This window comes from Lemur catta, chromosome 5, assembly GCF_020740605.2.
Source record: "Lemur catta isolate mLemCat1 chromosome 5, mLemCat1.pri, whole genome shotgun sequence".
Taxonomy (NCBI): Eukaryota; Metazoa; Chordata; class Mammalia; order Primates; family Lemuridae; genus Lemur; species Lemur catta.
The window spans coordinates 70,678,834-70,700,928 of record NC_059132.1 but is presented as its reverse complement, the minus strand read 5'-3'; the positions used below and the strand labels follow the sequence as shown (position 1 = coordinate 70,700,928).

General features: G+C 33.4%; 1 protein-coding gene across 2 annotated transcripts in view; it reads left to right on the top strand.

The window, feature by feature from the left end:
• SLC10A7 (solute carrier family 10 member 7) overlaps positions 1–22,095 on the top strand; it is a 210,536-nt gene that overhangs the window by 51,419 nt on the left and 137,022 nt on the right. For both annotated transcript variants that reach the window (XM_045552085.1, XM_045552086.1), the window contains exon 5: positions 10,924–10,962. In XM_045552085.1, coding sequence (XP_045408041.1) covers positions 10,924–10,962 — 39 coding nt within the window. The remainder of the gene's footprint in view (positions 1–10,923; positions 10,963–22,095) is intronic.

The window sequence follows — 22,095 nt, the reverse complement described above, 5'->3', positions numbered from 1 at the left end:
TTAATAAGTATGAATAGATAAATAGGATCCATTTTCAATTCAAGAGTTGGTCTTCTGGCTTACACCCACAGTTTGTTCCTCTGAATATTCAGTGTTACTATAGCAAAGAAGACTATTTCAGTAGTTCCTTCTTGATATTATTCTCAATTCCTTCAATTTTTAGTCAGACATTGATTGAGCACCTAATATGTATGTGCACAGCATTGTTCAAGGTTTGCCTAAAGATTAAAGAGAGAGCCTCTAAAAGTCTAATTGTACTTAATATATAACATTTATTATATGATTTTTTTTCTAATAAATATCTAATCTGTACACAAACCTTGAAAGTCAAGGAAAAGTATAAAGGAAAAAATATCCATAATCTCATTACCTCAGCATAACCACTATTAGTGTTTTGGCATATGCCCTTTTTCTATCATATAGCTACAATGTCTGTTTAAAATATTATATAAAATAGGGAATACGTGTGTAATAGACAGGGTGCAGGGAATGTCTGCAGATGAGTTCTATTCTGGCTTTGCTACTGTCCAGTATGACCTTGGGAAAGATCCTTTGCCTCTGGAGTTCTGTTTCTTGATTTATAAAGGGATTGCCATAGTATTTAAGAGCCCTTCCCACTTGAAAATTCTGACTTCATTGAAATTGAACACCTTCAAAGATTGATATTTCAGGAGGATGCAATCAAAAGTGTTGGATTAATTCTCTATTCATCTCAATTAATTATAAGGCAATTTAAAAATCTTGAATTAGTGTAAATATTTCCTGCTAATATTAGGTTTTGTTGTTATGAACCAGTAACATTTAAAGTAATAAACTGCTTCCAGAACCAGAACCAAAAATTGAATTGATGAGTTTATTTGAGCTTATAAATATATTTTTAGGAAAATGTTAAAACAATTCTTTTAAGCTTTTTAAAAGTATGCTACTTGGAATAAGAAATACAGAATCACTACTATTTTAAGTACATGGTATTTTATCAAAAAAGCATACCAAAGAGAAAATCAAAGCAGCTGTGTTACTTGATTCTTTTTGCACCTCAAGAAAATTGATTTTGCCCTCTCTCTCCTGCTCTATGCATATTGTGAAAATGTAGATTGGCATGGAAGAACTATTGCATATTTTGCACCAAGGCTTTAAAAGTGTTAAAAGCTGTCTGGTTTGTCTTAGAAGAGTCAGTTTGCACTTGAAATGCTTTTTGTTGAACAGTTAAGATATCCTTTTACCATTTTGTACTAGGCTTTTTGTATGCATTTTAACACGGTTATTTAAGAGTCCCCATGTGCTTAGAAAGGAATCTGAATATATGTGCCTTTTTTTTTTTTAAAGCCTCAGCACAATGTAGGTTATTCCATCAATACCATCAAATGACTGGGAGCTGTAGTTGGAACAATATGTAAAAATACAGCTTGTGAACGATTTCCTTTATTAACTGTCATCATCCGCAGAATATATGTTCAAATAAACGTTGTGTAATAACTAAATTTGAGATTAATAGGCCCCTTAAGAAACAGCGAAGTCATTCAGAATAGTCAGTGAAAAATAGGCTGTAAGACTGTAACATGCACATATTGTCCTGCTTACGTGCTCTCTCTGGTGTCATTCCAATTTATCACTGTCGGCCGGCTCTGTTCTCATTAAAACACTCTTGCACAAAAGCAACTTAATTTTCTTAAGAGGAGAGGACACCTGATTCAATTTAGCACCCAGAAACAGTAACTTGAATATATTTTTTTCCTTGCCTGAATTGAGATGAATAGTTACAAACAAGAATAGCAATCCCCCATTCACCTCAAGATTTAGAATATTAAATGATTTTTTCCACCAGTATCAAGAAATGGACCTGTAGAAACAGGCAAGAAATGTAGCTTACTCTTGGAAAAGCAGCTGTATGTCAAACATTTACCATTAACGTGTGCATGTGTGTGTGTGTGTGTGTGTATGTGTCTGTGTATAAACTTCTGTTTTCTTTAAATTAGTGAATGCCTTGTAGCAGTACTATAGTCTCCGTTGAGATTTCTTTGTGGAGAAGAACCATTAAATAACGCTTTCAAAACAATAGTGTCCGTTTTAGCCATGGCTGCTTAAAAAATACAATGATACATACATGTGGAATCCAATGAAAAGTGCCCCTTTAATGTTGAGCGTGAACTATAAATTCACATTTTAATTGATATTCTATATATGTTTATCTGTGGTATGGTTTAATAATACTTAACTATGATATAGAAATGTATAAATCAAATTTTACTTGTTATGACATTTATACAGTGAAAATAGTGGTAATTAAATAGTAGTAAAAGTAGCAACTAAGTTGCATACGAGCAAGCCAATTATTAATATACTAATAATTGGCTTTGAAAACAGAACAACTTTTCTTAATTTTTTTTGCTTTTCTATAGCACTTTACAAAATGTATTACAAGTACAAAGAAAGTATTTTGTGTTTCCATATTTAATCAAAGACTAAGGATTGGAATTCAGCATTTGATATCTTAGTCATCATATGTTTTTCAAACTGAACCTATGTTTAGAAAGGAAATAAATGTGAAGCCCAGTTTTCCTTCCTGTGGCTGATGTGATACAAATTCACATAGTTGAGAGACTTTCCCAGGGTAAAGCAATTCAGCTTTGATCTCCAACAATCGTGAGCAATACTCAATTTTCCTTATTTTCGATGATGCCATATGCAATGGAGACAAGAGATTGTTCTAAGCAAAACTTAATATGCCTACTCAAATTCATATCTTAGAGGAAGTACTTTTTGATTTATCCAACCTGCGTGATTAGCCCTTTGTTATTTTCTTCCTTGTTTAGGAACATGATTGTGTCAGCTAGGCTTCTAGTAATAAAAAATCAGACTAAAAGTGGCTTAAAAAAGCCGGGACTTATTTTTTCTCATATACCAAGATGCATGGAGGTAGGAGCTGCTGGCATTTATCTTGAGGCTTAATGGTATTAGAGTGGCTGCCTCTGCAATGTGCTTATGAATGCAAGAGAGCTTTCACTGCTCTGGGCAGGAAGAAGGGGCAGTGCCAGAAACCTCCCTAAGCCCCCACAATCAAGCATGTATCAGTTTTTATCTCTTCAGCCAGAACTTTGTTGCATGGCAACCCCTAGCTTTTCCTTTTTCTTGTGCTGAAATACATACCTGTATACCTAATTTGTTAAGAGTTTTTGTCATGAAGGATGTTGAATTTTATTCAATGCTTTTTGTGCATCCATTGAGATGATCATATGGTTTTTGTCCTTCATTCTGTTGATGTGGTGTATCACATTTATTGATTCGCATATGTTGAACCATCCTTGTATCTCTAGGATGAATGCCACTCGATTATTGTACATTATGATTTTGATGTACTGTTGGATTTAGTTTGCTGGTATTTTGTTGAGGATTTTTGCATCAGTGTTCATCAGAGATATTGCTCTGTAGTTTTTTTTTTTCTGTAGTGTCCTTGTCTGGTTTTGGTATCAGGGTAATGGCTGACCTCTTAGAATTAATTAGGAAGAATTCCCTCCTCCTTGATTTTTTGGAATAGTTTGGGAAAAATTGGTGTTAGTTCATCTTTATAAGTTTGGTAGAATTCAGCAGTGAAGCCATCCAGTCCTGACTTTTCCTTGTTGGGAGACTTTTTATTAGTGATTCAGTCTCATTACTTGTTATTTGTTTGTTCAGGTTTTCTATTTTAGCTTTTCCTTTTTCATGTGTAATTTTTGTATCTTATTTAAAAAACTCTTTCCTTTTCTGAAGGCATAAAGATAGTTTCATATTTATTCTAAAAGTTTTAAAGTTTTTTCTTCCACATTTAGGTCTTTATCTTGTATTTTTTTCTTTAATATATTGTGAAAAAGGCAGTTGCTTCTCCCTTCCTCATTGTTTTGTAATGGTATACTCTTCTTATACAGCTTTCTCACATTGCTTATAGTTTTTTATTGTTTCTCTTCAGTAGGGGTTGTTTATATGGGAATCCACTTTGTTCTGGGTTATTAAAGTAACCTCAAAGAAAAGTTTGCATTTGTTTCTTTCAGGGCCTCAGGAGTTCCACTGTCCCTTAATCAATTCTATCTTCTCTTGTTGTTTAAATTAATCCTTAGTTTGGAATTGTTGAATCACATGGGTAGTGTAAATTCAGTCCCTACACCCATCCCTGATGTGGGCTTTATGTTACTTTCTTAAATTTGTAAGTAGAGTTTTCTAGTTGCTCTTATACAGTGATACAGTCCTTCCAGACTTCCACTCTACTTTTTACAGGTGTTTCAGTGCCAGTTCTCCACCTTTTGCAGGCAAAAGCCTATACTTCTTATTTCTTCATGGGCACGAGTGTAGCATCGACTCATGTGCATTACCACTCTGGCTTTCACGAACTTCTATATATTTAGTGCAGTTGTCTCTCAGTATCCTGGGGGATTGGTTCCAGGAACCCCCATGAATACCAAAATCTGAGAGTGATCAAGTCCCTTATATAAAATGGCCTCATATTTGCATAGAACCTATGCACATCCTCCCTTATGCTTTAAATCATCTCTAGATTACTTATAATACCTAGTGTGATATAAACACTATGTAAATAGTTATTATACTATATTGTTTAGGGAATATTGAAAAGGAAAAAAAATCTGTACATGTTCAGTAAAGATGGAACCATTCCTTATTTTTTTCTTGAATATAATATTTTCAATCTGTGGATGTTTGAATCCACAGATGTGGAACCCACAAATACTGAGGGCCAACTGTACCTGTTTTTTTGTTTTGTTTTGTTTTATTCCTGCTATATATTTAAAATGTTGAATTGTTATTAGAATCCTTTTATTGAATGATGTGAATTTAAGGATTATATACCTGAAATGCTTTTTCACATATTCCTCTCCCCAACCCCCACCAGTCCTTTGACAACATCTCTGTCAGATCTCATGGTTTTCTAGTCGCTCTGTTACAAAAATAGTCGTATATTTAGTCATTAGAATTAAATTTTAGCTATTAAAAAATCCAGAACAGTCTAGCTTAAAGCTTCAAATGTCCTTCTTTTCCAATTTAGGCCTAACTTGTATTTATAAAACATAGAAAATTATGCTTTTTAATTAATGAATATATACATATGATAAAAATTTTTTAATAGGACCATTGGAGAAGAGGTCATGATCTGTTTCACTATTTTTTTTTAACCTTCTCACCTTTCCTACTTTTGGCCTTTTCAGAGTCAGGGTGAGGGCAGGACAGGTGCATCAGAGGGTATGGGACATAGTTTTATCTTATTTATTGTTCTGTGGTAATGTGACCCTCAATGCCCTCAGTCAGAGCAGGCCTCCATATGCTGTCTTTTTGCTGGACAGGTTAGAGGAAGGGGCTCCTCAGAGTACACCTCCAGCCCCTGCTGCTTGTCATATCCCTGCAGCTCTTATTGCTGGGGTCTCTTCTTGGGTGTGGTCTGTCGAAATGAATCAAGTTGGAAGGCAATCCTCTGAGGCATCTGCTTGGATCCTATGGAATTAGCAGAACCTTGCCCCATCATAGAATTGAAGTATACTTTGTCCAGTTGTACCCTTCTCTCCTTGCCCGACACCTTTGCTGGTTCACTTATACATCCTCCCCATCCCTTCCATCCAATAGGGCATGCACCATAATTCCCCAAAATTATCACAGAGCATACCCTCTGCTCCTGTGGCAGCCCAGCATGGAATTTATCCCCTCAGGAAACATCTAGCATCGGAAAGCAATGCTATTCTGGCTTCTTTGCAATTTCTTCTATTTCCACCATTGGTTCTTTTGTAGATGTCACCCCAACTTAGGAGGTGCGGTGAAAATATCAGCTGTCTCTCCTAGAGGAGGAGACAAAGTCAAAACACTCACTCTCCCTGGGAGTGTCCTTTTATCAATCTCCCCTGGAATTTCTAGCTTTCACCTATACAGCTTACCTGGGAATTGGTCCCTGACCTACTTTTGGTTTCTTTTTATAAGTACTGAGGTATATGTCTGATATCTTACTTTTTGAATAGTAGGGCACTTGCCACACATTATCCTAAGCTTGGAACATTATTAGAAATTCTGAAATCACCATAAATGTCCCATTTTAATATTTCCATAAACATTTCTGTGTACTCTGACTGGGAATCAGGGTATTTATTCAAAAGCAAAAGCCAGAAGTTTCATACATTAACTTGTCATAAATCATTCATACTCACTGTAAATAATGGATTTTATTTTTTAATCATGAGGGAAGGAAGAAGAGGGGTGTTGGACCAGAATTATGAAAATTTTTGATATAATGTCATAAGAGAAGACTTGGGTAGGGCCCAGCAGTGTTCACATGTTTGAAATGCATTTTAGAAAGGGACTAGACATACTTATGTAACCAAGCATGGAACATGGTCAGTGCACAGAGTTACAGGTAGTTATAGGTTTCAGGCTTACCATAAGGTAGAACTTCATAATATTTAGAGCCATTCAGCAATAAAAGAGCTTGCTTTTATGAATTAGAGAACTCTTTTCCCCATTTCCTTTAGTTTTTTTAAATTTACCTTTATTTTAAATAATTCCGAGTAGGTTATGAAGAAATTAATTCATTATTGAACTTGCTCAGTTTTCCAAATAATTTAATAAAGACATGGTGTACAATATATGATGAAACATTAGTAAAATACCTTATATTGGATAAAATCGGGTTGATACCAAAAGCAATATATTATGTACAAATATATAATATAAAGGAAGCCAATCTATTCCATATTAAAAAACTACCTCAATATGAACTTTTTTCAGTTAGCATTGATGTAATTATTCATCAGATATGATTACTCCAAGGTATACACTGTACAGATGGAATTCATGAGTTAATATTAAACACACGAGTGTATAGGGCATTTGGTGAGCACAAGAAGTATTTGTTCATTCATTCATTCATTTGACAAATAAGACAAAATTCTGGTTGTGATGAAACATTCTAGAAGGGGAATGGATTTTGAAATTGTTTCTAGCCAATGGATATTAACAAGAGAAGTGCTATATTTAAAAATCAGTGGACTATCCCAGGTATGGCTTTCAGAAGGCAGAGAAGAGAAAACTCAAATTCCAAGAGTGTCTGTTAGTATAACCCAAAGGGTCCTGTCTTCACAACAAATTATCTTTGGTGGCTCATATTTGATCTCAGTTCATGAAGACTGTGTTCTCTATAGCCATGTTTGTGCTAATGTAAAAATAATAGTTGATTTTTTGTTTGTTTTTAAAATCAAATATTCACATGCTGTAGATGCTCCCAAAAGATGTCTTCTCTTCATCCTGTGGCTTCTTACGCCCCCCAGCACAATCATGTGTGCTCCAGAGTGTGCTCAGCCTCCAGCCTGTGAGCAACCAGCAAGACAGATCACTGACATCCTCTTTTTACTACAGTGTGGCTGCTAATGTCCATGATGATTAATTTAATTCTACCCTGGATCTGCAGGAGATGTAAATAGGTTTCCTCTACTCCTTTTACTATTTTTTTTCCTCTTATTTTCTTTCATCAAACTGGACATTATGCAAGTTTTTCTCCTTTTTGGAGAAAACATGCAACTAGCATGCATAGTAGGAATTGAAATCTTAATTTATTTTTAAATAAAATATTATATTTTTAATACAAAGGGGGTTCAGAAAGCAAACAATAAATGGCATAACATTTCACTACCCTCATAATCCTTATTGAAATTAAAAAAGTAATGTGTTAAAAAGAATTAAAAAGCCAAACATGACAAACAGAACAAAATGAAAAATAAAAATGACCCCCTTTTAATCCTGTTCAACAAATTTAACCATAGTTAGGAATTTTTTTGGTGATCCCTTTCAGAAAAAATGGTGCGTTTTTATACTTTATCTGTGTTTGTGTGTGTATGTGTGTGTGTGTGTATGTATGTACACAATAGGAATTATACATACTTTTAAAACTTGCATTTTCATTTAAAATATCTGAGCTTGCTTTCATTTATATCAGTGTATGCAGATCATCCTTTTTTAATGGTTGCAAAGTTTTCCTTGGTAATTCTAGATTTTGCTTAACTATTGCTGTATTGCAGTGGTAAGTTTTAAAGCATTATTTATGTTAAATATAATTTATGTAACTATATCATAATAGAAAAGTTCAAACACTTTAAAGGAAGTAAAACAAAATGCTGTGAAAGGGATTCTTAGATTAGAGGAGAGTCAGAAGTCTAGATTGCCTGTCATTGCTAGTGCTTGGTTGTGGTGCCAGGTGTCAGATGGAGTCTTCCGTGTCTGCCAATCCTTGCATTCTGCCAAACACACACATAGAATAACTTTGTCCGAATGAAAGACTTTGGGCATTTCAGGGAATCCTACTTAATTCATCAATTCAGTTAATGAGGTGCTTAGGATGAGTTTTATTAGATTCCTTCCTTAGAAGACCTTAAACTATAGCTCATTTCAATACAGTGTGACAAGTGCCATGGCAGAAAGAGATAGGCTCGGGATGTTCTGGCAGCAGGCATGGGGACATTCAGTCTACCTATAAGTGTAGATGTGTGTGTATGCTAAGTTGTATGTGTGTGTGTGTGTGTGTGTGTGTGTGTGTGTGTGTGTGTGGAGAGAACATCTTGGAAGGATGGTGCCCACGCTGAGTCAACAACTTAAGTGAAAGTCACACAGGTAGAGGAGGAAGGAAGAGTATTTCTGGCCAGGGAGCAAAGAGGTAAGAAGTAGCATGATGAATTTGGGAAATTGCAAGTAGTTTAATGTCAGAATACTAAATTTGAGGCAGGGAATGAGATGGACAGAGACCTGTGCATGGAGGGCCTTGTACATTATTCTAAGGAGCTGGTAATTCCTCCTTAAATCAAAAGACATGTATGTTTTTTACATATCAATAAAATACTCTCTAAATATTTATCATTACTCTTCGGAACTCTGGAAATCATACTTTCCAGAGTTGTATGCTGCAACTGCAGAATTAAGCCAACTATTAGCTTAGTTATCTGTTGCTGCTGGGCCCAAGATCCTTGGTTCAGTGTCCGATATCACATGGTCTTCAAAATACCCAGAACCATACTTATTCAACCGCTTCACAGAAGATTGCCAGAGCTCACTGCATGGGAGAACATTGTAGGTGAGTGAGTTCAAATCCATCACCACTGTCGGGAAACAACTAAGAATGAGTTGGCCTGTGGCATCTTCGAGTACCTAAAATATCCCATCACTATTATCACTGTCATTTTATAAAATGCAGGAACACAGCCAATTCACATAAAATATATGGCTTGTGTTTGGGTTAGAAAAGAGAACAGACGGGAATGGGAGTATGGCAGTTTGATCTGATGAGTAGTAGTTGGTACTTATTTTACTTTGACTTTGGAGTCTTTCCATGTTTCATTAACTGGTAGGCAAAACTGCTAGTTATCTAGTATAAGGTTAGTGAAAGGCAGTGGAAACAAATGAATTTGGAAGAGAGGAGCTCAACGGGGAAGACCTCATTCCTTTACTAAAAAGAGAGATAAATCCATTTCAGGTACAAAGTAGGGTCTAGATGTAAAAATGGTCTGTGGGCAGTGTTCCCTGTTGATCTCACCACAACTCGTTTATTTATACTCTTTTACTTATTTTTCTCCATATATAAAACTTGTTCCTGGAATCATCCGTAATGTAATTCCAGGAAGATGTGTTAAATATGTTGCTATAGTTTACAGTTGTCATCTGTAATGTTTTATTTAGCTAACTTTTTTTTTTTCCACTGCTCCCCATACAACACAAAACACCATATGCCATTGTCCCTGTCAGAAAGCAAAGGTTTCCCTAGTCTGTGCCTGTGCCTATGTTTATGCCACAGAGGAGCTGTGGTCCAGTGCCATCTTTTATTGATAGGGCCAGCAAAGGAGAAATCTAATGAAATTATCAAAGCTTTGAATTAATTATGAACTGGAATAGGAGAGCTAAGCTCTCTGGAGCCAAGGATCTCATTACCCATTCACTCTCATTGCATCCTCTTCTGGAGCAGAAGGCATTTTCAGCTACGGCTCTTAGCCCGGCTTTGGACTTTATTCAAACTTACTTAACTGACATCCTCTTTTTACTACAGTGTGGCTGCTAATGTCCATGATGATTAATTTAATTCTGCTCTGGATCTGCAGGAGATGTAAATAGGTTTCCTCTACTCCTTTTACTATTTTTTTTTTCCTCTTATTTTCTTTCATCACATTGGACATTATACAAGTTTTTCTCCTTTTTGGATAATGTGGAAAGCTTTCAGGACTCTGGTGTAGCTTCATTGAATATAGTGATTAATTTAAAGTTAAGAGCTATATTAACATCTGCTATGTATGCATGGATATTTAGGTAAGCATAAAGTCAAATATTTCTTCTTTGAATTTTGAACACCAGCTTGAAGTTTTTCTTGCTTGTTTTTACCTTAGAATTAATGGTAGAGCAATGACTTTCCTGGTCTTAACAGCATTGTTCGTATTTCTAGTGTGCGTTGTGTGGGAAGAACAGGTCTCACCTTATGATTGTAGTTCACAAGACTTATGCTCACTGACAGAGAGCAGTTAATGTTTGCCTTACAATTCTGTTTTTCCTTCTCCCCGTAATATGAATTTTTTGGTGAATAAATCAATCTCTGATTGTTTTAAATCTAGTAGCAAAATCGATAACAACAAGGTTTTGATTTAGTATTGGTGATGATTCTTTTGGTGCTGTCATAGAGGTTCAAGGCATGACAAGTCTTTTCTGCCTGCTTTTGAGACCCATTATTTATGAATTCCTAAGCTGCAGCTCATCTATCTTAGTAAACTACAGGCCACTGGCAATTTTTGTAAGCAGTGACTAACTTTGCTTTATAGAATCAATGTTTTAAGATTTTGAATAGTGGGGGAAGAGAGAATGATCATCTGTGCTTTTCCTATTTTCTATTTATTTTCAATGAGTTTTTTCCCCCATTTATTTTCTCTATAGGCAGCTGCGATATTTAATTCAGCGTTTGGAAGTTTTTTGGTAAGTAAATGTGGTTTAACTTGTCTATTATAACTTTTGCTGTGATATTGTTTGTATGAAAGATTTAGCAAAAGCTGGACTTCTTTTACTCTTTGGCTAAATATAAGAGTCCTTGAATCTTTTCATCTGCCATTATCCATACCCTGAAGAAAATTAGTTAATAAATAAAGCGAATATTCTTTTACAATATATTTTAGAGGCTTGGGTTTTAATATTCCAGTTAATGGATTCAAGGAATCAATTAAAATACTATGTGTCTCCTTATAGAGGTTATGTCAATATATTGATCATTTAATGAGGTCTTTTAGATTATTATTATTTTGTATCATGGGACTGAGGATTTTGAAAAGGAAACATGACCCAGCTGGTCAGAAAGGGAATGCTAATTTACTTGTTGACATGTCATTTGTTTTGTACATTTCACTGTCAAAGAAGCTACTGTCTTGGATACTTCTGAGAAATCTATATAAAAAAATTTTGAAAGGAAAATATAAATAATAAGTAATTTGCAAGAAAATGTGATTTTTTTGAGATTAGAACTATTAATATGTGTAAAAAGAGTCAAAAGTGGTTCAACTTTCATAAGTAGAACAAATATAAGGATGTTATTTTAGCATTTTAATCATTATTTTTAAAATACATGATATAACAAAGACAATTTGTGTTATGAAAGAATGAGAAAGAAATTAAGTTTTCTGTTAACTTAATATTTTTATTTATACCCTGAAACTTTGCTACATTCATAAAAATAAATTAGAATATTGTATTTTTTAGGTGTCTAACTCATTAGTAGATATGTAGTACAGTGATTTACAAATAATTGAGAATAAAATCAGAGGGGTACCAACTGGCTCTTGAGTTTAGGTAAAATATCAATTACCTCTGTTTAAAATACTCTGTATGTCAATTATTATTACATGTATTTAAATGTAGTTAAAGCTTTTAAACATTGTTACATAGTATTAATTCTACATACATAGTGCTGCACAGCTTTTAACATCCCACAGCTTCACAGAACTTTTATGATGTAGTTTTTACGAAATATATGTTTAGAGTATATACTATTCTTAAAGAGGTAGTAATATTTTTTTGTGATGCTGTATTATTATTGGGTTTTAGAAGAGAGATAATGAAGTCTATTTAACAAAAATGATCTCTTGGGCTACTTAGTTTAGACTCAGTAATAGTTTGTTAAGTCATTATTTTAGTTGTCTAAGAATTATTCTTTATGTTGTCACAAGTGTTTGACAGAATAATATCTATACAACATGATTTTGCTAGAAGCCAATTTTTGCATATGGTTTGGAATCCTATGCATTCACTACCAACATATGGGTTCCTAAGTTGGGTTTCTTTCTCTTTACAATGTCCAGGCTATTTGAGAAAATAAACTTGACACAGTTGTCTGAATAACTGAAGCAAAATACACTGTTTGCTTGCTGGGGAGCAAGCTTACCAAGTATGGTTTTGAGCTTTGCACTGACTATGTGAACCTACCATATTTGTTCTACCAGGTGCAATTGTTTGATAAGGTCCATTGAAGTAAAACTTGGTCTTGTGGTTCTTTGGGATTTTTATTATGTTCTTTCTCTTCTAAGAAGTTGTGCATTCTCACTCCATAGTCTTCTGCTCTTTTTCCTTTATTCATTTTTTCCTTACCTTAATTCAGTTAATCAATCAAAGGTTTATTGATCTCCTGCCACATGGAGGCAGTTTTCTAGTATCTGTAGAAGGTGCAAAGAAATACGAGGTGGGTCCCACTAGATTGTGGAGAGGACACATAGAAAAAGAAATACAACGTAAAAGTTAACAAGCTGAACGAAAGATGTTACTGGAGATATGATTGTCAAATAAATGGCACAGGTGATGTGCAGTCTGAATTCAAAGGCCTGACAGAAGTGATTTCTCTGAGCTGGGCCTTGAAGCATGGGTAGGACTTAGCTGGTACAGAAGAAAGAAGAGGAAATAGCATGAACAATGGCCGAGAGAAGTGCATTTTCCATTTTTCCCTCCTCTTCTTTTCTCTCCTTTTTCCTAAAGTTGAAAATTACCACAGAGATTTGAGAATGAAAATTATGATTGGGCACGTTTTATATTAGTGTTATAAGAGAAACAATTTTCTCTTTTTTCCCCCGTCTCTTCACCATAGTTACAACAAAACTTGGATTATGAATTACACATGGATCTGAACTGTATCAGTTAGAATTAGGTTCCACTTATTTAACAGAAAAAAATAATAATAGTGACTTAGCTAAAGGTTTACTTCTTTATTACATAAAATCTGAAAAGAGGCTGTCCAACCATGGTAGACTGGCTTCATGGTCTCATCATGGGCCAAGATGTCTGTCTTTCTCTTCTACCATCCACAGCATGCAGTTTCCTTCCTCAGGGTTGCCTCATGATCCAAAATAGCTGCTCCACAAAAATAGCTCCAGCCAAAATAAGATTTTGGATAGCAAGGTAAAATAGTGAGAAAGGACAAAAGGTAAAGTCTGCTTTCTTTAAACAGCATTCCTGGAATTCCAACACCATACTTGTATTAACATCTTATTGCAGAACTGAGTCACATGATCATACCTAGCTACCGGAGAGATTGGGAAATATGGCAATTTGTCAGGAGCTAAAAATTAGATTTCTGTTACTAAGGAAGAAGAGGAGGATAGATATCAAGAGACAGCTAGCACTTTCTGCATATAAGTAATATACAGCAGTTGTTAAAGTTTTGAAGAAAGAAATTAATCTCAGTTGAATGATAAGAGAAAGTTTCAGGAAGAAGTTGGTGCTTGAGTTGGGATTGGGAAGAGGACTTATTTTAGAGGCGGGAAATTCTAAATTAAAACCTTTATGTTTTATTTTATTATTCTTAATGGGTGGCACTTATTACAGTTATCTGGAAACTTTCTTTATAAATGGAAACTACCCACCTATCCTTAAAATCTAGGATTATGGGTAGTAGTATGGTTTCTGGAGTGGGACTGCCTGGGTTTGAATCCTTACTGACAGAGTACTAACTCAACCATGTATAACCTTCCCTACATGTAAAATGGGGCAATGATAGTACCTAAACTGTAGAGTTGTGGCGCGGACTAAACGGAATAATCTATATAAAATGCTTGTATGATATGATAGAAATCCCTCTGAGCAAAAATTTACATCTAAATTTTTGTCCAGGCTCTGCCATGAATTTTTTTGTACATGACTAATGGACATACATAAAATGAAGAAATTTATTATCTCTGACTAAGCCATACAAGCTCTAAAATATACCGATTCAATGATTATTCTCTGATTATGAGTGGTCATTCCTTTCGTATGTACGTAATGGACTCTGAAAAGGGTATTTATTTCTTAAAACTTTGAATGGAAAGCCTTTATTAGAAGAATTTTTGAAGAATGAACTCTGAGGGCATTCTTGTTGATTTTCAGACATCTGGGTATACCAAATAAAATACTGTACATATTTATAGCTAGTTTAATAATGTCCCTGGTCTAATTTAAACACAGTGTTTTTAAGAACTAATTGTTACAGAAAACTGTTGTTGTGTTTTAATGTAGCTAGGCTGGTAATAACTAATGATAGATGAATTCAATTTACATAAATTTCAGACCAAGAGAATATTTTAAAATCATGCCACAGAGGATTGCTTTAAGTTAAGAAGTTAATGTCATTATCTCCTCCTCTCATTTAAATTGTTCCATTTACAATAATTGTGGAGCATAATAAGTGATTTGAGATTTCCCTCTTAATGAGGTTTTAATAAAATTTGATAGCCAAGCACCCTGAATAACTAAAATGCTATCAAAATTTATATACATATATATTTTTTCTATGTAAAACCATGTATTTCAAGTTCAAGCATCTCACATGTTGCTTCTTCATCAGAAGAAGGTTTTTTTGGTTTTTTAAAAAATATATATATTGGCAACTTTTAGAAAAAAATTCCATTTGCAAAATTCTCTCTTTAATTTCAAAAGATTCAATTGTGTTGAAAAAAAATTCCTGAAACTAAATTTAGATCACATAATTTGTTAGAACTTTAGCACTTTTGGTTTAGAGGCTGAATTCAATGTTTCCGTATCTCCAAGAATTATAGGTCAAAGTTTAAAAGGAATCGATAGAACTGTTATTATTTTTGGTAACTCCTGATCTTGAAAGGAAACCCTAGTGAATGACAAAGGTGATCATGCCAAATTGAGTTTTTAGTAACTATGTTATGCCAATGTTAGAGCAATTCATAGCAACATAAACGTAAGAATTTCAGAAACCATATCAAGGAGTTACAAATTTAAATTATCTTTGTGAATCCAAAAATCTAGTCTAAAAAAATCTATGAGTCACTGTTTACTTTCTAAATCTCTTCATTTAAAGTGTCAAGAAATGGGTTTCTGTCACATAGTTCTTCTTTAAAATACTCATTACTGGAACTAGCAGAAGATATTCTAAGATGAACAATTTTCTTTTCATGCCAGATCAGAGGTTAAAAGGAACTTCTTGCGTTGGGCTCAAGAATTAGCCAGCACATATTTTTCTTCTCTTACCCAATTGCTCTGTTTTCCCTCTTTGCTTTGGCTGCCCCTGCCCCTTAATGCCTTACTTTGTAGAAAGACTTGAATAGTTAACTAATGTTATTGTAGCTGCTAAAAGAAAAGAAATCCCAAACACAAAGGCCGTGTTTTAATAGCTTGTGGTATATGTTTATCATCTTCTTTAATTCTTTCTTGTGCAAAAATACAAGACTATTTTATTATTTTTGGTAACTCCTGAGCTTGAAGGGAAATCCTAGTGAATGAAAAAGATGATCATGCCAAATTGAGTTTCCAATAACTATGTTACACAGCATTAGAACAATGCATGGCAACATAGACATAAGAATTTCCGAAACGTTTAGAATGGTCAGAAAGGAAGCACATTAACTTTGTTGCTCATTGATTGGTGTGGGACACTGCTTTTTAAAAATTAGGGCAAGAATCTCAAATGTTAACAAAGAAGCTTAAGAGTGGTACTAGACAAGACTCCATTGTTAATTTTGTTTTGCTTTACCTAAGTCTAGGATGTATGTAGATTATGGAGTGTCTCATTTTGTACCAAATTGAAGATTATGCTGATTTTTTTTTTTTTTGCACTTAATTTTCTTAAAATCTCAACAAACCCAAATTATTCACTCAGGATCTTGGTCTTTCCCCCAAAAGTTCATGACTTCTTTATAATACAGATTTTTTATTAAACTTAAATGTCAGAACAAACAAACAACTTAATTTTTAAGCAGTATTCAGTACCATCTTATAGGATGCTATTTCAAGTTCATCCTTTTACTGCTAAGAACTTGATAAAACCAGCTTCCTACATGGCCCATCCTGGGCTTTAAAACTTGTCTTATAAACTGTGTTCAGATAAATGGAAGCTGGTTTCCACCTTTACAAAATGGAACTTATCATCATGCTATATATTTCATCTGATCAACTCTTTGGGCAAATGAACATTATAAAAGCTGGATTTCTGAGAACAGACTACTTTCCCTTTAAAAAATACCATTAGTTCAATTAGCAGTGTTGCATAAAATATGAAAATAGGATAGAAAATTAACCCACATATATTCTGAGTCCATTAGATTCAAGGCACTTTTCTAGATACTGAAGCAAATACACAAAACATAAATATGTGAAAAAATAAGTAACAATACAAGATTTAAGAAAGAGGGAAGACAAAAAGTGCCTTCAATGCAGTGCTTTCTGGCATTCAGGCACCATTGTGGTTTTTGCCATGTCAGCATACTGTTTATTAAATAAGACTAAAGTTAAATAAGACTCACTTTGTAAATCAAAAAATTTTTTCAAGCCAAAACTTTACATAAATAAAAAATTATTTTGTCATGAAAATTATTTTGTCATGAATAGAAGGTAACAAATTAAATCAAATGGAAAAAAGCTACTAGTAATTTGTAGCTAACCTCTGCTTCTTATATAAGGCTCTGAGTCCGATGACTACCTTTCTTTTGATAAAAGGTGAAATTAGCACCAGTACCAAACCAAGAACTTTCCCTTTCTACAATCCAAAGGATTGAAAAAGATTTGAAAAGAGACCAAGTTTAATCACTAATTCTCTGTCCATGCCTCCTTCAAGCCATCTTGATATGAATTACACTCTGGGAAATGCTGTTCTCTGAAGTCATTTCTCAATCACTTTATCAAAGAGGTCAATTAAAACCATTTGGGGAGGTCAAATGAGGAAACCTGCAGAATCAGGGACTCTGGCAAGCTGAATACATTTGTGTTGCTTTCACTAGATAGAGTATTTTCTACATAACACCTGTCCAGAAAAGCAGTATGTATGTGTATACCAAAGAGCCAAACATGTCTATGGAGATAAAAATATGCTATAATGCTATAAATAGCTGCATTTGGATTTGTTTTTAAAATAAACTCTTATCTGAAGTGCGATCATTGTAAATAAAAAATGGTCTTTGTTACTTAATAAAAATGTATAGAATCTTTACCTACTCCGTTTTAGCAGTGTAATGCTCTGTGCTGTCTGACAGGACTTGTGTAGCAAGTAAATGCATTAGTCACAGTGACCATTTTTCTTGCAAATTTGTGACACAGATTTAATTATAGGAATGACCAGCAACTTACAAATCTAATTTTGGCAGAGGCTGAGGCAACTTTTTTTTTATTTTAATAATGATGGATTTTTTAAAGCAATGATTTCATTACTATTTAAAGAAATCTACTGGTGTAGAACTAGCCAATTGACTGGAGTTATTTTATTACCCTTTAACAAATGCCATGTACTTTCATTTTTATTTTTATTAATTTTTAAAATGTCATCATTCCCAAACTCGAAAAGTATTTGCTTCTATACCCATTTGGGTAAAAATAAATAAATATAAATTATTCTGGGCCAGGATGTTTCTAAAGGGGCTCCTAAGAAGCATGATGCCAGCAGTTGGTTAAAACCAAAATTAAATTTTCTTAATTTGAATCCAGCCTGCTACGGAACTGCTTAATTTATAGCCTTTAGTATGAGATGCCTACTAATTACTAATTGATAATATTATAATTTGGCAAACAGTTCTCATTTATTTGCTTCTGTTTCTCCAAACTAAAAACTTAGTGTGATTAATCTATTTATTGAGCTAATATTTTGAGGTTGGGTGTATTAGTAGGATGAGCCAAACAGTTAAGGTTCCTGTCTTCATCTGCATTACAGATTTTAAAGTGAGAATATCATCTCCTAACTGGATGTGTGGGGTGGTAGTGGTGGTGATTAGTGTTAAATATTTTCTTAGAACTTCTTGAAAGCTTTTTCCATTATTAGTATACCTCATTGACTCAGATCCCACTGCCATTCCAAAATAAATCCAGGCATGTGGAGCAAAGCAGGAGTATGCATAAACCGTATAAACTTGTAGGTTCTACAAGCTAAAGAGAACGTTGTCTTTAATTGTTGGTTCTTGTAATAAAAGCAGTGTCAGACATCCAAACTCCATCATGGACTCAAGATTTCAAATAAACATTTGGCATTTCTCAAAAAACAACAGTCTGTGTTATTGAAAACAGCAGATTGTAGTTTAAAATAAAAAATAAAATCATTTTCTTTAGCTTGGACTTACTGCATATTGCTGTTTGATCTTATAATAATTTTTTTTAATGAAACTTTTGTGGACTTCCTACTATGTGATAGGCTCTTGTATACCTTCTAGAACTGAAAAAATAATAAAAAAACATGATTCTTGCCCTTAAGGATCTTAAAATTCCTAGATTTAAATGATATTTTTTATAGTGTGATTTCCACAGACATCCTAATTCTGAATTGCCCCCAGGTGATTTGGAACCACAGAGTTTGAGGACCACTTATTTTAACTATAAAACTTCAAGTAAAGTAGGTGATTGTCATGTCAGTTATTTTAAGAAACTGGTATTTTTGTTGCAACTCTGAAGAAAACTGGATTGGCACGTTTGTGTGCCTGCCAATTTAGATGTTTTGAAAAAGCAGTTTATCAGACACCAGATTCAGTTTTTAAGTATATCAAAAGCTGACTTAAAAAGGTGCCTTACCATGTGTAACCTACTCTGTGGGAACAATGTGTTAAAAATTAACGTTTTAAAAAATATTCTAGTTGTAATATGTTGATTATATTAATAAGACTTTTTTTAAAAATTTCAATAGAATCACCTAGCTATAACTACTATTAGCATTTTGGTCTGTGTCCTGTATATTATATAGATATAGTTACAAAAGTGATAGTACATGATATAGATAATTTTTTCTTCTTTTTCCCTTTAACTATATATGAGCAGTTCCCTATATTCTTGTTTCTACCTTGACAGTTTGATTTTGTTTTGTATAATCATGATATAATATGTAATATTTTTTGGATGGAATAGTTTTCACTGTTATAAAAAAAGGTGCCACAACATTTTTGTACATAAATGTTTGTGTTTCTCCCTTTTAATGATCCTCTTTAGGATAAAGTAAATGGGTAAAATGCTATATGCTTTTAAAAAATTTTTGATATTGCTAAATTACTCCCGGAAATATTGAACCAATTTATCATCTTACCAAGAGTGTACAGAAATATTTATTTTTCTTTACCTTCACTGACTCTGGTTATTGGTTTTTTTCTAAAAAAGTTTTAACAACCTTATATTTCATCTTAATTGTAATTTTTTTTGAGTTGATCTTTTATCTGTTTATTATTTAAAATTCTTCTATTATAAATTATTTGCTCATATCCTTTGCTCATTTTTCTTATTGAGATGCTTATTATTTGACCTCAAAAGCTCTTTGTATATTGAGGATTTGAATACTCTATTGTATACTTTACAAATATTTTTCTCTGTCTTTAGCCTTCTAATTTTTCTTTTGTGGGTGAGGGGGGTAATATTTGGTTGACAGAAGTTTAAAACTTCTTTAAGTCAGATTTACTGAGGTAGAATTTTTATACAGAAAAATTTACCCATTTTAGGTATACAGTTCTATGAGTTTTGACAAATGTACGTAGTCATGTGGTGACCACCTCAATCATGATGAGGAATATTCCCATCACCTCAGAAAGTTCCTTCTTGCCGTTTTGTAGTCAATCCCCTCCACTATCAGTAGCCCCTGGCAGCCAGTGAATTTTTTCCCTGTCCCTATACTTTTACTTTTCCAGAAAGTCATATTAAGTGGAATCACACAATATATACCTTTTGAGTCTGTTTTTTTTCACTTAGCATATACTTTTGTGGTTCATCTATGTTGTTACATACATGTGTATTAATAGCGCATTTCTTTTTATTGCTAAGTACTATTATACTGTTTGTCAATTTAACAGTTGATGAACTTTGGGTTCTTTACTATATTTGGTGATTATGAATAAAGTTGCTATGAATATTTGTGTACGGGTTCTTGTGTAGACATATGTTTCCATTTCTCTTAGGGAAATACCTATGCTGAATCATATGGTGAGTATATGTTTAACATTATAAGAAATCACCAAACTGTTTTCCAAAGTGGTTGTACCATTTTACATTCCCAGCAGGAATGTATAAGGAAGCCAGTTGCTCCACATCCTCTCCAGCCCTTGGTATTAGCAATATTTTTTATTTTAGTCATTCTGATAGGTGTGTAGTGGTATGTCATCATAGCTTTAAATTTGTATTTCTCTAATAACTAATGATTATTAGAGTCTGACTTTTTAATGTGCTTATTTGCCATCTATATATCTTCTTTGGTGGAATGTCTGTTCAAATCTCTTACCCATTTTTTATTGCATTATTTGTTTTTGTATAATTGGGTGTGAGTTTTTAAATGTGTTTTTGAACACTGGTTATTTGTCAGGTATGTATTTTGAACGTATTTTTTCCCAATCTGTAGTTTGTCTTTTTATTTTCTTAACGGTGACTTTCAAAAAGCAGAAGTTCGAAATTATTAAATCCAGTTTATCTATTTTTTTCCTTGTATGGCTCATGCTTTTTACATCCCATCTAAGCAGTCCTTGCTTAACTCAAAGTCACAAAGATTTTTCTCCTGTGTTTTCTTCTATAAGCTTTAGTTTTTGTTTTTACATTTAGGTTTACGATCCATTTTGAATTAATGTCTGTATATGGTACCATATATGGGTTGGGGTTCAATTAATTTGCTTATGGTTGTAGAATTTTAAAGTTCTTAGATCTGGTAAATTTATCCATTTTTTCCTTTATGGATTTTCCCATTACCTTTATACTTATAAAGGTTTTTCCTATCACAATGTCAGATAAAAATTCTTAACATGTAATTTCCTTTAGTTTTGTAGTGAAAATGCAGATTTAATACCATATACGTTGAAAAGCAAGCCCATCATATAGGGGTTCAATAAATACAAATAGTAGTTTGAAAGCACTTCACATGGTTATGGCATCATTGGTTAAAGAAGTCAATTTCTGTTTGTTGCTGCCTCTACTGTTTCTTTTTCCCCCGTGTAAGTCTAGTCTCGTAGTTTTATTTTCACATCTGCATAGTGATATATATGCTTTACTCTGAAAATAATTGGGTCAGTATTCATGACTGTTAAAAATCATTTCTCTATCTTTGGATATCACACATGACATTAATACAATTACTTAAGATAAAATTTTTTGTTCAAAATGTAAAATGGAGATGAACATAGAAGATTTTCTAACATTTGGATTTCGCTAGTCAGTAAAATTTCAAAAGAAATTTTGGGAAGAGTCTAATGTTTTCAATTCTCTATTTTGCTAAATAGAACTACCATTTGTTATTATTATCATTTCATTGAAGAATGGACATTTAATCCAAAAGGATGTATTTCAGAATAACTCAAATAAATTTAGCTTTATGATAGCTTTACTACATTTTGTCTTATTTTCCCAGTTATTCCTTTAGGGCTACTGACTAGTCCCAAAGCTGAGCTCTTCACTGTTGAAATTACCAACCTTTATTACCTGGATTTCTTTTTCTTCATTAATCTTTTTACCACCTCTGTTTTGTGTTTTGGATTATGATTTTGATTTAGATTTTGTGCTATTAGTTAGGCAAAGACTGTCTGTATTCAAGGAAATCCTATAATATGATTGGGGAACGTTTGACAAGTGATGGTGATTTATCACAAAGTTATTCAACAGTTTTAACCATGCAGACTATTATCCTTGTTT